Here is a 21,472-nt window from a genome sequence, read left to right on the forward strand (position 1 = left end):
GTTATCAAAGAGAGAAGGAAACATTTGCGCAAAAGAAAGGAAAGGCATTAAGTAATGTCTGGAACTTTAGAAAATCATACTGCAAAGACTTATTAAACAAATTGCATCGTTTAACACGCCCCTCTTTTCAAGAATATGGTTATAGTAGGCCTACTGTACATCAAAATAAAGACAGAATATGTAACATTAATTTGAGTGAGGAAGTGTGTTTATTTCCTTAATTCCTCCTTGAGGGTGGAAACCAACTTTATTGTGAATATCTCGATTTATTTCATCTTAACTTTTATAATTTACTAGGGTAGGGGAACATACATTATCAATGCTTACATTGAAGTTACTTTGTTATGGTTATGTCTGGTGAATTTAATATGTAACTCGGCAGGTTGGCAGCAGTGATCAGCCATTACAAAAAAGATATTTAAAAAAGAGAGAATCGGGCGGCGATATTTACTTTCTAGCGTATGGCCTTGCGTGGTGATTACTATATAACACTAGTATGAATAATAATCTGTAATAACCTGGCTGATTCAATTGGTTGAACCGTCTCCACTGCAAGTACACTGTCCAGTTGGAACATCTGGTTGCTTTCAAATCAATACTGGCGTCCATCAAAGATCAGCCTTTCCACCTAGTTCAGGTATCACCTCTAAACTCACTACCATCACCAATGTCAAACAGGAATCAGTCTCATGCGGTTTAAGTGACGCTAACCGATAAGAAAATTACACCATGATCAAACTGAAAGCTCTTTACAGAAATGAACATTCAACTAATACATCAAAATGTCAATGGGCACTTCATACGATGAGACAACTCAGTTGCATACACTAACCACCACCTGAACATTGAGGGGTTACCACAAACATGTCGGCCAAACAAGGCGACAGATACATGCACCTCGCAAAAGTAGCCTTAGACCGTCTGAAATGGAGACGACGCAAGAATGCAGACTGCACACAAGAGGTAAAACGCAAGGAAGATGGAGTAATACTCAGTAATAAATATGGATAATCTGTTCTGTCATACCTGTAATATCATTCCAATAGCATTACCAAGGAGGAAAGTTTCATTTGAACATAAAGAAAACTAACTTCACCAGTCACAACTAACAAACAAAATTTCTTTGTTACACTGGTAAATCTAAACATACCTGGACAACCACCCCATTGCCCAATGTAGCCTGCGAATCCACCTGACTGATTTTTGCATGGCAATCCCGGAAGTTCAGCTGTTGAATCTTCTGGTGGATCTGCTTCTGCCCTACCACAGGTTTTGTTTCGCGGTTTGGTGCGTCCAGCCCACCATGCACGAAAGATGAATTGTTGTTATAAAACCTGTGATCAACAACAGACAAAAGACATTTTACACAGGTCATAGGGGAGACATGAGTTTGAACAACAAATTAAGAACAATGAATTACACAAGCTTACGGAACAAAGAAAAAAACAGAGACTTGATACAGCCGAGGAAGAGGTACCTATGTAAATAAAAGTAACATAATATTTTTCTACCATACAAACCGGTCAGCTTGCTGCAAAATAAGGCAGGTAAGTAACCATTCATAATTTTTTCACGGCCTGCATTTTTGGCAAAATGCCCTTTTTTTTCTTATATTATGACAGTTATTATAGAGACAGACATGTTTTGGCATATTTGGGAATGGAAGAGCCAAGTTTTATTTTGGTGATTTTTAACTTCTGCTGCATTTTATAAGCATCTTCTCCACTTCTGAATCAATAAATTGGTACATCTACTAACTTTTCTCACTATTTTGATATGATACACTTTTCAAAGCAAATGTACTATTCTAATATTCTCTCATCTAGGAATGTAATGACTGCCGGTAACAGAGAGATCAGCAAATCACAAGTTCTCCAACTTTTGTAAATATACACACATTCCCAGAATTCCCAAGGCAACGAGAATCTCTTAATGACTTCACAGTAGCAGTCGCTTGTCTTTCTTCAACATTGCCCCTTCCCTTCCAAGGGTAACTAGAAAAGTAGAGAAGGCTGCATATGTCAGCTGAGTAGACCACTGAGCAGCAAACTCCAAGGTCGTGTGTTCCATTAATCTAGTGCAACATTCAGTTTAAGTATATTTATTGACCGTGACAGTAAACAAGAGGAATACTTAGTACTTCCACTAGTGGCTGAGTGAGGCTGCTTTGTGGAAGCAGCATGTCATGCCGTGGTGAGAACTTTACAGATATATCGAACTATTGCTAATTAATTGTTTGGTGGCACGCATCTATTACTGCGCAAAGCGCTGACTGTGGTGTTCTCAGGGAACTTGTCATGTAAACTGTGAGCTGCGCTCTGAACGTCTCCCAGGAAGGATGGCCGTTGTACCGCCTGTTTTGATAATCGTCAGTCTTGGCCCAAGCCGGACATTCAAACCACCATAGTGTGGTGGAAACAGTGAATTTGATTTTTTGCCTTCTTCCTTCCGGAGTGAAGTGTTGGCTACAGCATGGTACATACATGAAGTAATACTTGTAATGAGGCATTATATGAAATTCTACATGTACTTCGGTTAAAAGGAATGAATAAATGCATGATTTTTACCACTCTGGTAAGGCCACATCATATGGAAATTAATTTGCCAACATCTATTACAACAATTTCTCAGGGAGCAAGACTTTCTTTGACAAACACTGCCAAAATTTATTTTTATACAGAAATTCTGAAATTTTTGATGATCTAATTCTGCAAATTCCAAACAATAGATTTGTATATACAATTCAACCATATATTTTATTTGACTAATTTAAGGGTGATATAACAGTTATCGTTACCAAGGATTTTCTAGAATTTGTATATGTACAGTAGACTCCCTCTAGTTTGGCTTCAGTTCGGCCGGCACCTGTCCGTGAATGAAGAGGGAAAAATGAGTCATGCTGAGGGAAAACCAACTTATATCGAGCAACAACAACAGTTGATGTAATGTTTATAAAGCAGTAGTGTGATTTTGCTTCTAAAAAAGCAAGTGGCACAAAAAACACAGAAAAAACCAATTTCTTTTAATTTTTGAATTCTGCTTAGTTTACGACACAGTAATATACTGTAACGCGAGTTCCTTTTGTCTACGACAGTCTGTGATCTTTATATGAGGTGTTAGTGTATCTTTACAAATTAAATTCTGAGTTTTTGTAGTATGTTTTTCTGCATTTAATTTTCCACCACGACTGTTGATCTCTCAACGAGAGCAGAACTTCAGTAGTGTATAAAAGACATCAACTCATTTCGGGTCAGTACACATTAATACTACTTGCCTTTATTTATGTCCTGTACTTCAATAAAGCTAAATATTGTCGGTTAGTCCAGCCTTCTGTTAGTCCAGTCCCAAAGTGGCCGAACTAGAGGGAGTGTACTGCATTCAAAATGACAACTTTTATGACCTAATAGATGATTGTGAGTATGTGCACATTTCATGTACCTTTGTACCTGAAGGTCACAAATGACCAGAACATGCTACATTCTGAGAATTATTTTTTTAATCTGTGACTGAATTGTAAAGGTACAAAAATACTATTATTCCATTATAGGAATAAATTTGTCAGGCCATCTAGGACAGCTGATGGCAGAGCTGTCGAGAACCCAACCAGCCTTTGGGCCGAGCAGTCAAAACACATTTTGACTACTTCACATGCCTAAACATTCAAGATCAAATCATTATCGAAAAACTCCCCACACTTGTCACTCCAAACTATACTATGAAACAACAAACTGGCCACTACGGTCAAGATGATTAATAGCTATACTATGGAATTCAGATGAGTATTCTTTCCATCTAAAACCTACGACATAAGATGCCGAAACTTCAGAACTTGAAGAAACTAAAAAAGGAGATTTAGACTTTTCGAACTGCAACAGACATTTCCATTATTAGTTCCGTCTTGATCTAAACAATAGGTTTTGTATTTGTCTTGATATAATGAATATCTGTCTCTGTATACTTCTATAACGCTTATATGGACTAATGACAAATGAGAGGGAAATGGCTGGATGCGAGATGGATAGGTTACTAGAGTCCAGCTGCCGGCCCTGACGTTTTTCTCAGACAGTGTTGCCAATTTTGAACTGTGCGATATTAACAAACACAAACTCCTCAAATATTTCACGCATACTTAGATCAGATTCTGTGTTAATACGATAGAAATGTGTACGGAAATACGCTAAAATTACCTCTAATATATTGAGAACCAAGAAAAGTGTAATCATAACAACAAAACATTCCAATTAAAATTAACTGCACTCCAAGAACAGCGTAAATATAACAACAACACATTCCAGTCAAAATTAAGCAAACTCAGAATAGAGTAAGTGTAATTCAATAAACGTAATATAAAATAACATTAAAAAACAAACTCTGTAAATAGTATACAGTATTAAAATCAGTCGCATTAAAATATAAAACCCAGAGAATAGTATCGCTGTGGTAATAACGTTGCTCTTACAATAAAACTTCAACATGCTCATAGAATAGTAGTGCCGAAATAATAAAATATTGCAATAAAATGAAACAATTATCCAAAGGGAACATGCCAAGTTATCTCCGTATTTTACTTAAACTGGTATTTCCTACATTGAATAAGAAAGATTCTTCCAAAGAGGAAATTAGTTCATCAAGCATGGGAAATATGTTTTATTGCAGCCAATGGCCATATATAAATTGTTCTACTCTTTACTATATTCATGTAAGGTCTTTTCTCTTTTGCTACACTTATTAAAGTGGTATCGTTCACATATTTTCCCACAATTTGCACACGCATTCGTCGCTTGGTTCGTGATATATCACTTTTACACATAGCTTATGATGAAATCCGTATACAGCCAGCCTGTTGATAGCACTGCGCACGTTCTTATTTGGACCCACCCAGTCTCTACATGTCATAGCATCCGTCACGTAAAACTCCGGCCAGATTTCTTCTCTTTTGCTTATAGGACCAAAACTAGTACCTTGTAATAGCACATTGTAATGTTTTTGTAAACATCGCATGATTGTCAAGTATTGAGAAGGTGGATTAAAACATTTTGTATTTATTTTAAGTGTAATCTTAACTCAATACGGAACCAACTATGAAGTTTATAACTTCTTTTGCTTAACCTCAGATTTAGGTGAGCAGTGGCTTGAGGTGTCGATGGTACAGAAAGATATCTAAGATCCTCGATAAGAAAAGGCTCCTGAGCTACCTCATAAGCTAGTCTAGATGGACATGTCTTGGAAATACCTAATATTCTTTTCAGAAAGATAGCTTTCACTTTTTCAAGGGTAGTTAGGTCTCGTGTTGACAATTTGTCCCAGATTAAATCTATGCCGTATGTCAGAATGGGTAGTATCTTTGTATGAAATAGTTTCATGCCGAGCCTATTGATATTTTGGTTGGGTCTTGTATATCGTAAATTCCTCTTATTGCTGCTGCTGCTCTTTCCCACACATATATTTTGAATGAAGATCCTGACATCCGTAGAGTGATGCGGAGGTATCAAAACTTATTTACTGTAGTCAAGTCTACCCCTGCATATGAAATTCTGTCTGTCGCTGCTATTCTTCCTCTTTTTCTGAAAACCATACAGACCGTCTTGTCCTTGTTAACCTGGAAGTCGTTTGTTTCTGCCCATTCCTGTAATCTATCTACCACGATCTGAAGGTCTTCTCTGTTTCTCGATCCTATTATGTCATCTGCATAGGCTTAAAGCACTGTCGAGAGATTATCTGCTATTCTTGCGATGTCTGTTGTAGCTACATTAAAAAGCTAAAGGAGTCTCCTTATAACACACAGTTTGTTTGAGTGATGGGAGGAGAGAGTGATATCCCATCATCTATTCTCACACTATTATAGGCTAGAAGATTATTTATTACAATATCATGTTCATTGTCTGCTCCAATCATACCGTCTTAATTTTCCCATTAGCTTTGATCTGTTGAGCAAGTCAAAGGCCTTACTAAAGTCAATGAATAAAGCATAAAATTTTCCTTGTTGATGCCTAAGTGCTTCTTGCATCTCAACTAGTAAATTAGCGACAGCTTGTAGAGTTCCTCTGCCTTTCCTGAACCCGAATTGTTCCTCTGGAAGATGATCATTATTATTATTATTTTTTTTTTTGTTATTTGCTTTACGTCGCACCGACATACATATGTCTTATGGCGACGGTGGGTTAGGAAAGGCCTAGGAAGTGGAAGGAAGCAGCCGTGGCCTTAATTAAGGTACAGCCCTGGCATTTGCCTGGTGTGAAAAGGTGACACCACGGAAAACCATCTTCAGGGCTGCCGACAGTGGGGCTCGAACCCACTATCTCCCAATTACTGGATACTGCCTGCACTTAAGCGTTTGCAGCTATCGAGCTCGGTGATCATCAATTAATTCGTTAAGTTTTTGATTAATGATTTTTGTATATGTTCCCTCCTCATGTAATAACTATAAATAGGTCGCCTCATCGAGTCCTTTTAAAATTCATCTAGTGATGTCTTGGGACAATCTCTTGGTCTTCGTTTTTCAGGAGTACGTAGCACTTCAGAAGATGCAGCGAGATCCATTGGACACTTCTTTTGTTACATTTTTCACAGTCGTCCTACCTACTTTCAAAGAGTCACAAACTCGATCCACCACTTCTGTAACAGGAAGAAGAGGCGCACCATTATCACGCTGTTTCTCAAAATATTCACGTAGCTGGAATATAAATTCACGGCTTTGCCTCTTGAAATAACTGATTTTTTCTTAGTCATTTCTTATAATCCACTGGCCATGTCACACTAACAAAAACAAATTACCTACACACACTGTAAAAACATGCCCTTCGTGCAGGCTAGACAAGTAGCATCACCGCATCAGCAGTAAACAGGACTCATGGCGACATGAACAGTGACTGGCGCGCCAGTGTTGCCACGCATTGCAAACCATGACATTATTCTACCCCTAACAGAACTCTTAGTATTCTTTGCAGGAAAATAACTAATTAAAACAATAACTTCAAATCGACAAAGGGGGTTGGTTTCAGCAATTTAATATTAAAATTGTACAGCACAATGTAAATTCGTAATAGTGTTTTCAAGGTTATATCTATACTTTCAAATCGCCACAGGTTAGCAACACCCTTCTCTCCTCTCTTTTCTTTACAACACAATCTGCCAGAGCAGGACAGCCGGCGGCTGGACTATAAATGTTCGGGTAAGAAAGCTAACAGGAATGACGATACATGCATATGTACATATATATACACAGTGAAACTTCGTTAGTGTGTTCCTCATTAACACATTTCTCGCTTAGTATGTGGTAAATTCAAAGACCCAATTCTCACCGCATTAAATCTATATAAAAATACCTCTCTTACCGCGTAACAAATGTTCGCTATTACTGCTTAGTACGATCACATTTTTTCTAGCCCTGAAAATGTTTCTTTGTCATCCCTCGTGAAAAGAACGTGATTTCCAACTCTGGTAAGAGCAGTCGCTACAGTTGTGTGACAATGGGAAATGGCCTTTAATTCCTGAACTTCACAGGATAAGTTGCACCTGTGGGGAGCAAGCCATTAGCCTCAGGAATTTTCAAGTTTGCTTGCCGGTTACCAGTGAGATTGCTGAACAACACAGTGAGCCTGTTTGTGCTAGTATTTTGCATTCCATTCAGAAATTAGAAATGTATTTTGTGCTGAGGAGTAAAGGCTAGCAAATATTTCCCATGTAATAGCCTATATCTGGATTTGGAACAATTTTGTGAAGTTGATATTTGTTAGGATGAATGGAAAGGAATGTTGTAATTACCATCAGAATAAGATGTGTTTATTAATAATAGTAACTCATGTTGTTAGGTTGATCTGTGAGTGAAGGACAAAGCAGAGAAGGGGAGATGGAAAGGGGGAGTGACTGGTATATTGTTGAGAGTGACAATAGTGGGCGGGGGGAGGCATACGGGATGTTTTACCGGTTTCTTTTGGGGGACCACCCTAAGCAAATCCAAATTAGTAACTTCTAGTAAAATGTTGATGTTATCAGTTATCTCGTTTATATTCTGGCTAGGGTTCTGTTTCTGATCAATCTCAATGTAAAGGTTTCCCAATTCAAAATTCACAAAATAGTCAAGTCACAATAGAAAGAGACTAGACCTAACAACACTCACAGTCAGTCAGCTGACAGCATAAGGGAAGGAGAAATAACGGGGCCAGCCGGGAGGTTGTTTTTTGTGCAACAGCGACACTTATTCACAAGGTTTACTCCCCTATAATACTTTTTATTTCCTTCCACTACAGGCTCGCACCAATATATCTATATTTTTAACCAGGAATTGTTAAAACTAAGGTTCTGATCTCAAGGAGTTTCCCCAAATTATTATAGTTTAAAATTCAAAACTCAGTACATATTACAAATTAATGGAACGTACATTATATAATATCAACAATATTTTTATATTAAGAAAGAAAAAAGAAGAACCTCTTCCCTTTAATGACCAATGCCATAAACTATATTAATATTGTCAATACAAACAATTCTCTACAGAAGAGCATTTTAACTTCATTATCACCTTCAGGATTCTCATTTCGTGTGCGTCAATATTCATACTTAATATACATTTTCTAAACTGAATGTGCTCCAAAATGGAATGAAACATGTTCTTAATGTTTAGCTGGAATTTAAACTGACACAGGTTCGTATACGGATAAAAACTAGGTATAAGAAAATAAAATAAGTATTGGAAGGTGGGATAAATCCTTTGACCTTGGTTGTTAAAGCAATTACAGGATAAAAAAATGAGATTTATAAGTTGTCACCCACATATTACGTTCATCCTTCAATATGAGTAAACATATAAGTTGTGTGATTAATTCACCCATACAACATAAATTTACCGAGCTCAGAACATTTTTTTTTTTGCTATTTGCTTTACGTCGCACCGACACAGATAGGTCTTATGGCGACGATGGGATAGGAAAGGTCTAGGAAGTGGAAGGAAGCGGCCGTGGCCTTAAATAAGGTACAGCCCCGGCATTTGCCTGGTGTGAAAATGGGAAACCACGGAAAACCACCTTCAGATCTGCCGACAGTGGGGCTCGAACCCACTATCTCCCGATTACTGGATACTGGCCGCACTGAAGCGACTGCAGCTATCGAGCTCGGTCAGAACATTTTAAGCAAGCCTCGGACCTATGGGAGGTAACAGAGTCCCACTCCCATTTGACAGGCAAGAGACTCCTTGGAAACAACCTGGCGAACGAAATGGAATTCGATGGGGAGCTATCAATATTAATGGGGCTTATGGAGGAAAAGAAAGTAGAACTGGCTGAGTCAGCAAAGAGGATGCATCTGGATGTGCTAGGAGTAAGTGATATTCGGGTAAGGGGAGATAACGAGGAAGAGATAGGAGATTATAAAGTGTACTTGACGGGTGTTAGAAAGGGAAGGGCAGAGTCTGGGGTAGGGCTCTTTATTAGGAATACCATTGCACGCAACATAGTTTCTGTTAGGCAAGTAACACAGCGAATGATGTGGGTAGATTTGTCAGTTGGAGGAATCAGGACTGGAATTGTCTCCGTGAATTCACCATGTGAGGGTGCAGATAAGGATGAAGTTGACAAGTTTTATGAAGCATTGAGTGACATCGTGGTCAGGGTCAACAGCAAGGATAGAATAGTGATAATGGACAATTTCAATGCGAAAGTTGGGAATAGAACTGAAGGATAGGGTAATTGGTAAATGTGGGGAAGAAATGGAAGCTAATGGGAATGGGAAGCGTTTGCTGGACTTCTGTGCTAGTATGGGTTTAGCAGTTACGAATACATTCTTCAAGCATAAGGCTATTCAACACTACACATGGGAGGCTAGGGGTACCAGATCCATAATAGACTATATCTTAACTGACTTCGAATTCAGGAAATCTGTTAGGAATGTACGAGTTTTCCGGGAATTTTTCGATGATACAGACCACTATCTGATCTGTAGTGAACTAAGTATCTCTAGGCCTAGGGTAAAGAAAGTGACATCTGTCTGCAAACGAATAAGGGTAGAAAATCTCCAGGACGAGGAAATTAGAAGTACATGGATATGATTAATAGAGAAGTTTCGAACGGTAGACAGTAAGCAGGCTCAGGATATAGAAAGAGAATGGGTGGCATACAGGGATGCTGTAGTAGAAACAGCAAGCGAATGCCTAGGAATAACTGTGTGTAAAGATAGGAAAAGGCGAACATCTTGGTGGAATGATGAAGTGAGAGCAGCTTGTAAACGTAAAAAGAATGAAGTGACAGCAGCTTGTAAACGTAAAGAAGAAGGCTTATCAGAAATTGTTCCAAACAAGGGCCGAGGGAGACAGGGATTTGTACATAGATGAAAGAAACAGAGCAAAACAAATAGTTGTTGAATCCAAAAAGAAGTCTTGGGAAGATTTTGGTAATAACCTGGAAAGGCTAGGTCAAGCAGCAGGGAAACCTTTCTGGACTGTAATAAAGAATCTTAGGAAGGGAGGGGAAAAGGAAATGAACAGTGTTTTGAGTAATTCAGGTGAACTCATAATAGATCCCAGGGAATCACTGGAGAGGTGGAGGGAATATTTTGAACATCTTCTCAACGTAAAAGGAAATCATCCTGGAGGTGTTGAGAACAGCCAAGCTCATGGGGAGGAGGAAAATGATGTTGGTGAAATTACGCTTGAGGAAGTGGAAAGGATGGTAAATAAACTCCAATGTCATAAAGCAGCAGGAATAGATGAAATTAGACATGAAATTGTGAAGTATAATGGGAATGCAGGGATTAAATGGTTTTATAGAGTAGTAAGATTAGCATGGAGTGTTGGAAAGGTACCTTCAGATAGGACAAAAGCAATAATTGCACCTATCTACAAGCAAGGGAACAGGAAGGATTGCAACAACTATCGAGGTATCTCATTGATTAGTATACCAGGCAAAGTATTCACTGGCATCTTGAAAGATACGGTGTGATCAGTCGTTGAGAGGAAGTTGGATGAAAACCACTGTGGTTTCAAACCACAGAGAGGCTGTCAGGATCAGATTTTCAGTATGCGCCAAGTAATTGAAAAATGCTCCGAGAGGAATAGGCAGTTGTGTTCATGTTTCGTAGATCTAGAGAAAGCATATGACAGGGTACCGAGGGAAAAGATGTTCGCTATATTGGGGGACTATGGAATTAAAGGTAGATTATTAAAATCAATCAAAGGCATTTATGTTCACAACAGGGCTTCAGGGAGAATTGATGGTTGAACGAGTTCTTGGTTCAGGGTACTTACGGGGGTTAGGCAAGGCTGTAATCTTTCACCTTTGCTGTTCGTAGTTTACATGGATCATCTGCTGAAAGGTATAAAATGGCAGGGAGGGATTCAGTTACGTGGAAATGTAGTAAGCAGTCTGGCCTATGCTGACGACTTCGTCTTAATGACAGATTGTGCCGAAAGCCTGCAGTCTAATATCTTGGAACTTGAAAATAGGCGTAATGAGTATGGTATGAAAATTAGCCCCTGGAAGACTAAACTGATGTCAGAAGGTAAGAAATTCAACAGAATTGAATGTTAGATTGGTAATACAAAGCTAGAACAGGTCAATAAATTCAAGTGTTTAGGTTTTGTGTTCTCCCAGGATGGTAATATATTAAGTGAGATTGAATCAAGGTGTCCTACAGCTAATGCAGTGAGCTCGTAGTTGCGAACAACAGTATTCTACAAGAAGGAAGTCAGCTCCCATACGAAACTATCTTTACATCGGTCTGTTTTCAGACCAACTTTGCTTTACGGGAGCAAAAGCTGGGTGGACTCGGGATATCTTATTCATAAGTTAGAAGTAACAGACATGAAAGTAGCAAGAATGATTGCTGGTACAAACAGGTGGGAACAATGACAGGAGGGTATTCGGAATGAGGAGATAAAGGCTAATTTAGGGATGAATTCGATGGATGAAGCTGTACGCATAAACCGACTTCGGTGGTGGGGTCATGTGAGGCAAATGGAGGAGGATAGGTTACCTAGGAGAATAATGGACTCTATTGTGGAGGGTGAGAAGTAGAGGTAGACCAAGACGATGATGGTTAGACTCAGTTTCTAATGATTTAAAGATAAGAGGTATAGAACTAAATGAGGCCAGAACAGTAGTTGCAAATCGAGGATTGTGGCGACGTTTAGTAAATTCACAGAAGCTTGCAGACTGAACGCTGAACGGCATAACAGTCTATAATGATAATGATCAAAAAGTAGATGTATGGCTTTTCAGGTGTTTGCTCTATTAACCCGCATTTCGTCTTAGGTCTGACACTAGACTCGTCAGAGTGGGATGTGTCAGACCCTACCCACTTATGCTGGGGTGTATGCAGGTGAACTTATCAGAAGCCTCTTTTGTGGCACAGTCTGATAACTGCATATGGGAGACAAAACTCCACAATGGAATTAATGCCCACCTAGCAATTCCCTCCATGGGAATTTAGAATTACCATTTGGATTTGATACCATCATCTAAACAGGAGTTAGCACAGCAGAGACCTTGGAAAACCAAGGTCATGATTGTTGATCAACAGTTCACATATCCAGCACACTGGAAAGTGTGAAGTTGTAAACAAGTATATGTTAGGCTCCTTACCATCCAGTTCTGGTGGTTGAACTGGTGAAATAATTCCAGTATAACCAGTCCATTATTGGAAATCAAATTATCCAGCTAACTCATTCTTGGTTGCCAGCATTTCACCCTGCTGTACCAATTTGGACATATAATACACCTAGAAGGTAGCCATCAAAAATTTCATGAAGGCAAGCAAAGAACAAGACCATGAACATGAGTACAAACATGACGGACCGGCATAGTGAATGGTACCTTACAGAGTTCTCTCCAAGTAACCACAATCAAGGCTTTGGAAACAGAAGAATAGCTGGCTGAATTACGACAGTCATAACGCCTCAAACATGAGGCAAAATGAATAAGGGGAGGCTGCCTGTGCCTCAATTTCGTGATCTACCAGATGGCAGAGAAACAGATCTCCGCTGAGTGATCAATGGCCGAGTTTTAATTAATTTTATTGGGTAAATAATAAATGTGTGATCAGAGATCTTTTATGTGTCGGCATGGTTCAACAGTGTCAAATGTACTTTTCTTCATCATTAAAAAATCTGACAAGCTCTACAGTGTTTTTGGTAGGAACTTTTTAATGGGCGCACCACCCTGCTGTTTTTACGGACAGAGTTATCGTAACCTATATATGTGATAGTTGCATAATATTAATGGCCAGGCAGGCATCAATTTTTAGTAATGAGACAAAGTCTCTCATAGTGCTTTGGCACTGCCGGTGGATCCAAGTAGCCTATGCAGCGGCCTCCACGGTATGCACTAGCCATGCGTCTTGATGAGCCCAACTTAGCACACTGGGGCGAAACGGTGGCAAACAGGAATGAGTTAGCTGTAAAATTTATAATGGCCAATAACGGACTATTTATATTGGTATTATAAATTTACTCATTCGGTACATATATTTCAGGTTCCCTATGGGAATCAACATCTATATCAACATCATCATAGCTGCCGTAGGCCTGCGCTACGAAGGTGAACATTTATTAACAACAAAACACAGATGAACCTCGTGACTTTGATATGTTTTCATTGCGTGGATTGTACGGACGAAACTATTCACAAATTTGTGTTGTCTCATCAGAGCTGCAGTAAGGCTTGTACCCGCTTTGAAGCGGAATCATCGTTCTCTAATTATGTTGGGGGTTCTTGTATGCGCGATTAATTTTTTAAATATTCTATAGAGCCAGGGGGGGGGTCTAATACGCGAGGGGGTCTAATACACGAGTAAATACTTATATAAGAAAACAAAGGTCTAATAATACCGCCCTGTGGGCCCACCTCTTAATCATTACAGAATCAAATAACGCTTCACCTACTCTAATTTTCAGTTCTATTTTCTAAAAATGTAGCCATCCATTTGGCCACTTTTGCCTAGTCCAATACCCCTCACCTTCTTCAATCTCCCATGATCTACCCCCCTTGGATAGCTGATACAGTCCACCTGACCTGAAACTAAAATATCTGCTCTATCTTGCTGGAAACCTTACTGGAATAACCTTTCCTAAACCCAAACCGTCTTCTATCAAACCAGTCAGTAATTTCACAAAAGTGTCTAATAAAATCAGAAAGAATGCTCTCCCAGAGTTTACAAACACATGTCAAGCTGACTAGCCCATCAATCTCAGCCACTTTTCTGGTTTTCAAGTTTTGTATCTTTTTGTAAATGTCTTCATTATCACTGGTAAATTTCAATAATTTGCCAGTATTAGTCACCTCTATCTGGACATTATCCTTATATACAACTACCTTTAATACTGCTGACTGAATACTGAATACATATACACTCCCCTTGTTCATTAATGAGCCCTGGAAATTCCTTCCAGGAAACTGTTTCAGCACCAAGGCTTCTCAGGTGGAGGGTAACAACTAAAGTGAAAGGACATATTTACTGTAGTTGCAAGAGCACGCATCAATTGGGTTTTGCATTCTCCTTGACAAAACTCAATCACCAATAACGGAAATGTTGCAGCAAGCCTACAAAGGGAAAAACACCAAGTCTTTGAGTGGCATCAATGACTTGGGGACAGTAAAACCGACTTCTAAAATGCTGCACAAACCCAGAAAACCCACAAATTTGAAGAGCGAACACGTCACCACAACTGATGTCTACTTGCGGAAGTATGAAGGACAATGAACAGAAGGCTCACCATGTAATGGAATGTCAACAATGGAAAGGGAGGTTTCAACGAGAACCAGATTTTTTGGCGAAAGTCATCACATGTGACAAAACCTGATTTCATCAACATGACCCAGAGACAAAATAATACCAATGGAAACTTACTTCTAAACTCCGAACAGCCAAGGTTGAAGAAAGTGCAGTAAAAGTCATGCACCTTGTCTCTTTTTTTTTTTTTTTTAATCATTCAGGTATTATGTACGATCACGTGGTGAAGAAGCAATGCACTGCTACTGCTAATTACTAATGTGAGTTACTGAAGGGGTCCCGCACAAGGAAACTTGGCAAAAACGAACTGTACTTTACTCAAATGGGATGGAGCCTTTAACAGGACAATGTGCCCGCTCATCACACAAAGAAGACACAAGAAACAATCACTGCATTGGCCACCAAGGTAATTTCACATACACCTTAATGGCCGGAATTAGCACCATGTGAACGCCATCTACTTCTTACAGTGAAAAATAAGTTTTGGAGTTGTCATTTTCAGTGGTCATGAGTTTTAAAAAAAATTTTGAGTACAATCTAACAGATTATCCAAGGAATTCAAGGAATGTTCTGAAAGCTGGACTGAAGTGCTAGAACCAATGAGTCTCAGGGAGAATACTTCAAAAGTGAATGTGAATAAAGGTAGCCTGTTCCCAATTATAAAATAACCAGTTATTTTTTATAAACCCTCGAACATTGTAGTGGTGAATAATAACATTTCTGTAATCTTTATTCATTTTCTATTGTATTACAGCCTGAATGCTGTTTGACCAGACTGTATACAACACAACATGACATAAGAGTGCTAGAAACTTGAGAGTTGACAGAGGAAGATAAGATAACAAGCAAGATTCAAGGTGTTGAAATGAAGTCCACCAGATCCATCTTAAGATGAAGCAAGAGAGATAAGATAGGTTATGAGAAGAACTAGAGTATTGAGGAAGTTCAGCAAGGCTAACTGAGAATGCATTAAAGAGTGAGCTTGAAAGATAGATGACCTTGGCTTTTTGAACACCAAGCCTTCTAGTTCTGAGATTATGAAAGTAGTGTGAAGTTCACCTATGCAATGTTCTATGGTTACAAGAGTAACATAACCTGATTAATTTTTACGAAAGCCAATGGAGTTGAATAATTCAACACTAGTTATTTTTGCTCTAATAAGCTGGCACGTGGGGCAAATCAGTACATGTGAATAAACACAGTAGGCTTATAAAGCCTACAGAAGAGACAAGAACAATATATTGCCAATACATATATTTTTAAACTTGGCAGCAAGAAAGTAGCTTTCTGCAGATGAGCAATTCCCAAATCTACATTCAATGCCACATTACAGTTCCACAACCGGGGGGGTTGGTCTACCAAGCGACCGCTGCTCAGCCCGAAGGCCTACAGATTACGAGGTGGTGTGTGGTCAGCACGAATCCTCTCGGCCTTATTCTTGGCTTTCGAGACCGGGGCTGCTATCTCACCATCAATTAGCTCTCAATTCTAATCACGTAGGCTGAGTGGACCTCGAACCAGCCCTCAGGTCCAGGTAAAAATCCCTGACCTGGCCGGGAATCGAACCCGGAGCCTCCGGATAAGAGGCAGGCACGCTACCCCTGCACCACGGGGCCGGCCCAGTTCCACAAACAGTCTTAAAAAATTGTGAATGTACCAGAAGTGTTTGCACGAAGGAATAATGAAACTTCAATTACGGAAATACCACAAAGAAAAAATCTGGCTTTGGACGAACACGCAAATAGGATGGTTGGAACATTGGTACAGTAATCACAGCAAGAACTTCAAAAAATTTCAAATATTGAAGGATTTCAGCACGAAAGTGGAATACATTTTTACTGATGATAAACTACTATTCAAGCTCAAACAGAAAATCATTTCTGAAGAATAAATCTAGAACACTACTCACTTCACCAGTCAGTCAGAACGTCCCCTACTAACAAATCTACACTCCCGTATTTTTTAACCCAATGAGCAGTACCGCCGTCTATTCACGCTTCGTGTTGAATGTTTCAAATTGTTACCTGACATCGTACAGATGGGCTTTTAGAACAATGTTGGGGGACGTTTGACATGTTCAGCGAACTTTATTCTGTGTTTTATCACATCTCTTATGTTCTGTCCCAGCATCTGTAGTCACGTAACCTAACTTCTTACGCGATTGTGCTACGAATTACAACACCCGGAACCAGTTTTCTACTGTTTACTGTGAGTACACTGCACGACTATTCCTTGACAATACGCATTATTTTTCTTTTCCCTCATCTCTGGTTTCCATAGAAACAACACTCTCTTATAGTAAACGAATACACATGGTAATATATAGTCAAGAAAATGTTCCACCTTATCAATATAATTTTATTATTGTAAGAATTAGCTTACTGGACCGGTTTCGACTTTAAATAGTCATCATCAGCTGTACATGAATACCTTTACGTATGTGTCAAGCCCTCCTCTGAGAACCATGTGACCTTGTCGCGGTGGGGAGGCTTGCGAGTCCCAATGAAGCAGATAGCCGAGCCGCAGGTACAACCATAACGGATGGGTATCTGTTGAGAGTCCAGACTAAGGTATGGTTCTTCAAAAGGGGGGTAGCAGCCTTTCGGAAGTTCAAAGGGCGGCAGTCTGGATGATTGACTGATATAGCCTTGTAATAATACTCAACATGGTTTAGCTGTGTTGATACTGCTACACGGCTGAAAGCAATGGGAAACTACAGCCGTAACTAACTCCAGAGAACATGCAGCTCTCTCTGTATGAACGATGTACTGATGATTGCTTCCTCCCGGGTAAAATATTCTGGAGGTAAACTAGTCCCCCATTCGGATCTCCGGGTGGGGACTACACGAGAGGGGGCGATCATCAGGAAGATGGATACTGATTTTCTGCGAGTCGGAGCGTGGAATGTATTGGAAGTTTGAATCGTTGTGGTAGATTAGAGAATCTGAAAAGGGAGATGGATAGACTAAAGTTTGATGTAGCTGGTATAAGTGAAGTACGTTGGCAGGAAGAACAGGATTTGTGGTCAGGCGACTACCGAATTATCAACACAAAATCAAACAGGGGAAATGCAGGATTGGTTTAATAATAAGAAAATAGGGCAGCGGATAAGCTACTACGACCAGCATAGTGAAAGAATTATTATCGTCAAGATAGACACCAAACCAATGCCCAGCACAATAGTGCAGGTCTATATGCCTACTAGCTCAGCAGATGATGAGCAAATCGAAATAATATATATGAAGAGATAGAAGATTTAATACAAAATGTAAAAGGTGGCGAGAATCTAATTGTGATGGGAAACTGGAATGCAGTGGTAGGCCAAGGAAGAGAAGGTAATACAGTAGGAGAATTCGGATTGGGACAAAGGAACGAAAGAGGAAGTCGGCTGGTTGAATTCTGCACTGATCATAATTTAGTCCTTGCCAATACTTGGTTCAAACACCACAAACGACGGCTTTATATGTGGACGAGACCTGGAGACACTGGAAGGTATCATATAGACTTCATTATGATTAGGCAGAGATTCAGAAACCAGGTGTTGGATTGCAAAACTCCCAGGAGCAGACGTGCACTCTGACCACAACTTGTTGGTCATGAAATACCATCTAAAGCTGAAGAAATTGAAGAAAGGAAGGAATGCAAAAAGATGGGATCTAGACAAGTTGAAAGAAAAGAGTGTGAGGGATTGTTTCAAGGAACATGTTGCACAAGGACTAAATGAAAAGGCTGAAGGAAACACAATAGAGGAAGAGTTGTTAGTCATGAAAAATGAAGTCAGCAGGGCTGCTGAAGAAATGTTAGGAAGGAAGAAAAGATCAACTAAGAATCAGTGGATAACTCAGGAGATACTAGACCTGATTGATGAACGACGAAAATACAAGAATGCTAGAAATGAAGAGGGCAGAAAAGAATATAAGCGATTAAAGAATGAAGTGGATAGTATGTGCAAGGTAGCTAAGGAAGTCTGGCTGAAGGAGAAGTGCAAGTATTTCAAAAACAATAAAGGCAATCTTTAATCCACATATTCAATACATTCATTTCCACTTATAGTGGTTACATAAACATAGTATCAGTTAAATGGGACATGTTTCGCCCTCAATTCAGGGCATCTTCAGCCTACAAACAATCTTCAAGAGTACACCTTATATTAATATCGAAGCTAAAAAAAAAGTTTAGCTAGTTACTAAAATTCAGTATATAAAAATGTGAGAAATGATACATTATACAAACTTGTTGATCAATGGAAACACTGTCAATGATTAAACCATAAAAATATTTTGTCAGAGACTAAAACTTATTCTGTTACAAAATTTATAATTAAAATTGTTCATTAAGTTTTTTTAGTGGAAAAACAGTGTGACAATGATATAATGCCAACGACATGACGGCGTGAAAAACAAGCACTAAAATGAATGTCATAAAAACAACATCTTCAAGGCCGCTGATGAAATGAGCATAATGTGAAACTGAAGCATCAGTTGAATATTGCAGAAGGTGCCTTTAGCACCAGTAGGCAATAAAATTGACTGAGACCATGTCAGGAAGTGTCAGTAGATATTGGAAAATGTTCTCTGTAAGAAAAGGAAAGGAAAGATTAAGAAGTTGAACGCAAGGCGAGAATTCTGTTTATGATCTTAGGAACAGATGAGGACTTACATGTTTGTTGAAAGCTGTTATTTGCTATCTACTGTTGCGGCGGTAGCCGCCCTTCTGTTGGCTCTGAGTCTCGTGTTATAACTGTGCTACAGAGGCGGTAGTGAACTCGGAGGGGAAGGAATAGGGGAGCGTGGAAGGGAGGAGAGGATGGGTGGAGTCAACTGTGATGAGGCTGACAAAGGGGTGGAGTCAACTGTTTTGCTGAAAGTAGGCCTAATATCCGTAGGTATGGGTGGAGCATTAGAGTATGTAGAAATAAAAAATTTAGGTATCCTAAATTTATTTATTATTATTATTTATTTGCGTTCAACTTTTTAATCTTTCCTTTCCTTCTCTTACAGAGAACACTTCCCAATATCTACTGACACTTCCTGACATGGTCTCAGTCAATTTTATTGCCTACCGGTCCCCTTCTGCAATATTCAACTGATGCTTCAGTTTCACATTATGCTCATGATTTCATCAGCGGCCTTGAAGATGTTGTTTTTATGACATTCATTTTAGTGCTTGTTTTTCATGCCCTCATGTCGGCATATCATTGTCACAATGTTTTTCCACTAAAAAAAAAGAACAATTTTAATTATAAATTTTGTAACAGAATAAGTTTTAGTCTCTGACAAAATATTTTTATGGTTTAATCATTGACAGTGTTTCCATTGATCAACAAGTTTGTATAATGTATCATTTCTCACATTTTTATATACTGAATTTTAGTAACTAGCTAAACTTTTTTTTTAGCTTCGATATTAATATAAGGTGTACTCTTGAAGATTGTTTTTAGGCTGAAGATGCCCTGAATTGAGGGCGAAACATGTCCCATTTAACTGATAGTATGTTTATGTAACCACTATAAGTGGAAATGAATGTATTGAATAGGTGGATTAAAGATCGCCTTTATTGTTTTTTAATTATAAATTTTCAATACGGACCAAAAATGAGATTTATAACATGTAATAATAAGTGCAAGTATGTCGAAGGTTGTACGGTCCTAGGAAAGGTAGATGCTGCATACAGGAAAATGAAGGAAACCTTTGGAGAAAGGAAATCTAGGTGTATGAATATTAAGAGCTCAGATGGAAAGCCACTTTTAGGGAAAGAAGACAAAGCAGAAAGATGGCAGGAACATATCCAACAATTGTATCAAGGCAAAGATGTAGATAATTTGGTTCTGGAACAAGAAGAGGCTGTTGATGCTGATGAAATGAGAGACCCAATTTTGAGGTCAGAGTTTGACAGAGCTGTGAGTGACCTAAATAGGAATAAGTCACCTGGAATTGATGACATTTCCTCTGAATTACTGACTGCCTTAGGAGAAACCAGCATGGCAAGGTTAATCCATTTAGTGTGCAAGATGTATGAGACAGGAGAAGTCCCATCCGATTTTCGGCAGAATACTGTTATACCTATTCCCAAGAAAGCCAGTGCTGACAGGTGTGAAAACTACCGCACCATTAGTTTAGTATCTCATGCCTGCAAAATAGTAACACGTATTATTTACAGAAGGATGGAAAAACAAGTTGAAGCTGAGTTGGGAGAAGATCAATTTGGCTTCAGAAGAAATGTGGGAACACTTGAAGCAATCCTGACTTTATGTTTGATCTTAGAGGATCGAATGAAGAAGAACAAGCCCACGTACATGGCATTCGTAGATCTAGAAAAGGCATTCGATAATGTTGATTGGATCAAGCTATTTATGATTCTGAAGGTGATTGGGATCAGATACCGAGAACGAAGAATTATTTACAATCTGTATAAAAATCAATCTGCTGTGATAAGAATCGAGGGCTTTGAAAAAGAAGCAGCAATCCAGAAAGGAGTGAGGCAAGGCTGCAGTTTGTCCCCCCACCTCCTTTTCAATGTTTACATAGAAGAGGCAGTAAAGGAAATCAAAGAGAAATTTGGAACGGGAATCACAATCCAAGGGGAGGAAATCAAAACCTTGAGATTTGCCGATGATATTGTTATTTTATCTGACACTGCAGAAGATCTCGAGAAGCTGCTGAATGGTATGGATGGAGTCTTGGGTAAGGAGTACAAGAGGAAAATAAATAAGTCCAAAACAAAAGTAATGGAGTGTGACCGAACGAAGGCAGGC

At 39.1% G+C, this 21,472-nt stretch overlaps 1 protein-coding gene across 3 annotated transcripts in view; it reads right to left on the reverse strand.

Annotated features, from left to right (window-relative positions):
• Positions 1-21,472, reverse strand: part of rin (ras GTPase-activating protein-binding protein 2) — a 145,901-nt gene that overhangs the window by 96,168 nt on the left and 28,261 nt on the right. For all 3 annotated transcript variants that reach the window (XM_067154732.2, XM_067154733.2, XM_067154734.2), the window contains exon 3: positions 1,151-1,334. In XM_067154732.2, the coding sequence (XP_067010833.1) occupies positions 1,151-1,334 (184 nt within the window). The remainder of the gene's footprint in view (positions 1-1,150; positions 1,335-21,472) is intronic.

Source organism: Anabrus simplex, chromosome 10 (genome assembly GCF_040414725.1).
Source record: "Anabrus simplex isolate iqAnaSimp1 chromosome 10, ASM4041472v1, whole genome shotgun sequence".
Taxonomy (NCBI): Eukaryota; Metazoa; Arthropoda; class Insecta; order Orthoptera; family Tettigoniidae; genus Anabrus; species Anabrus simplex.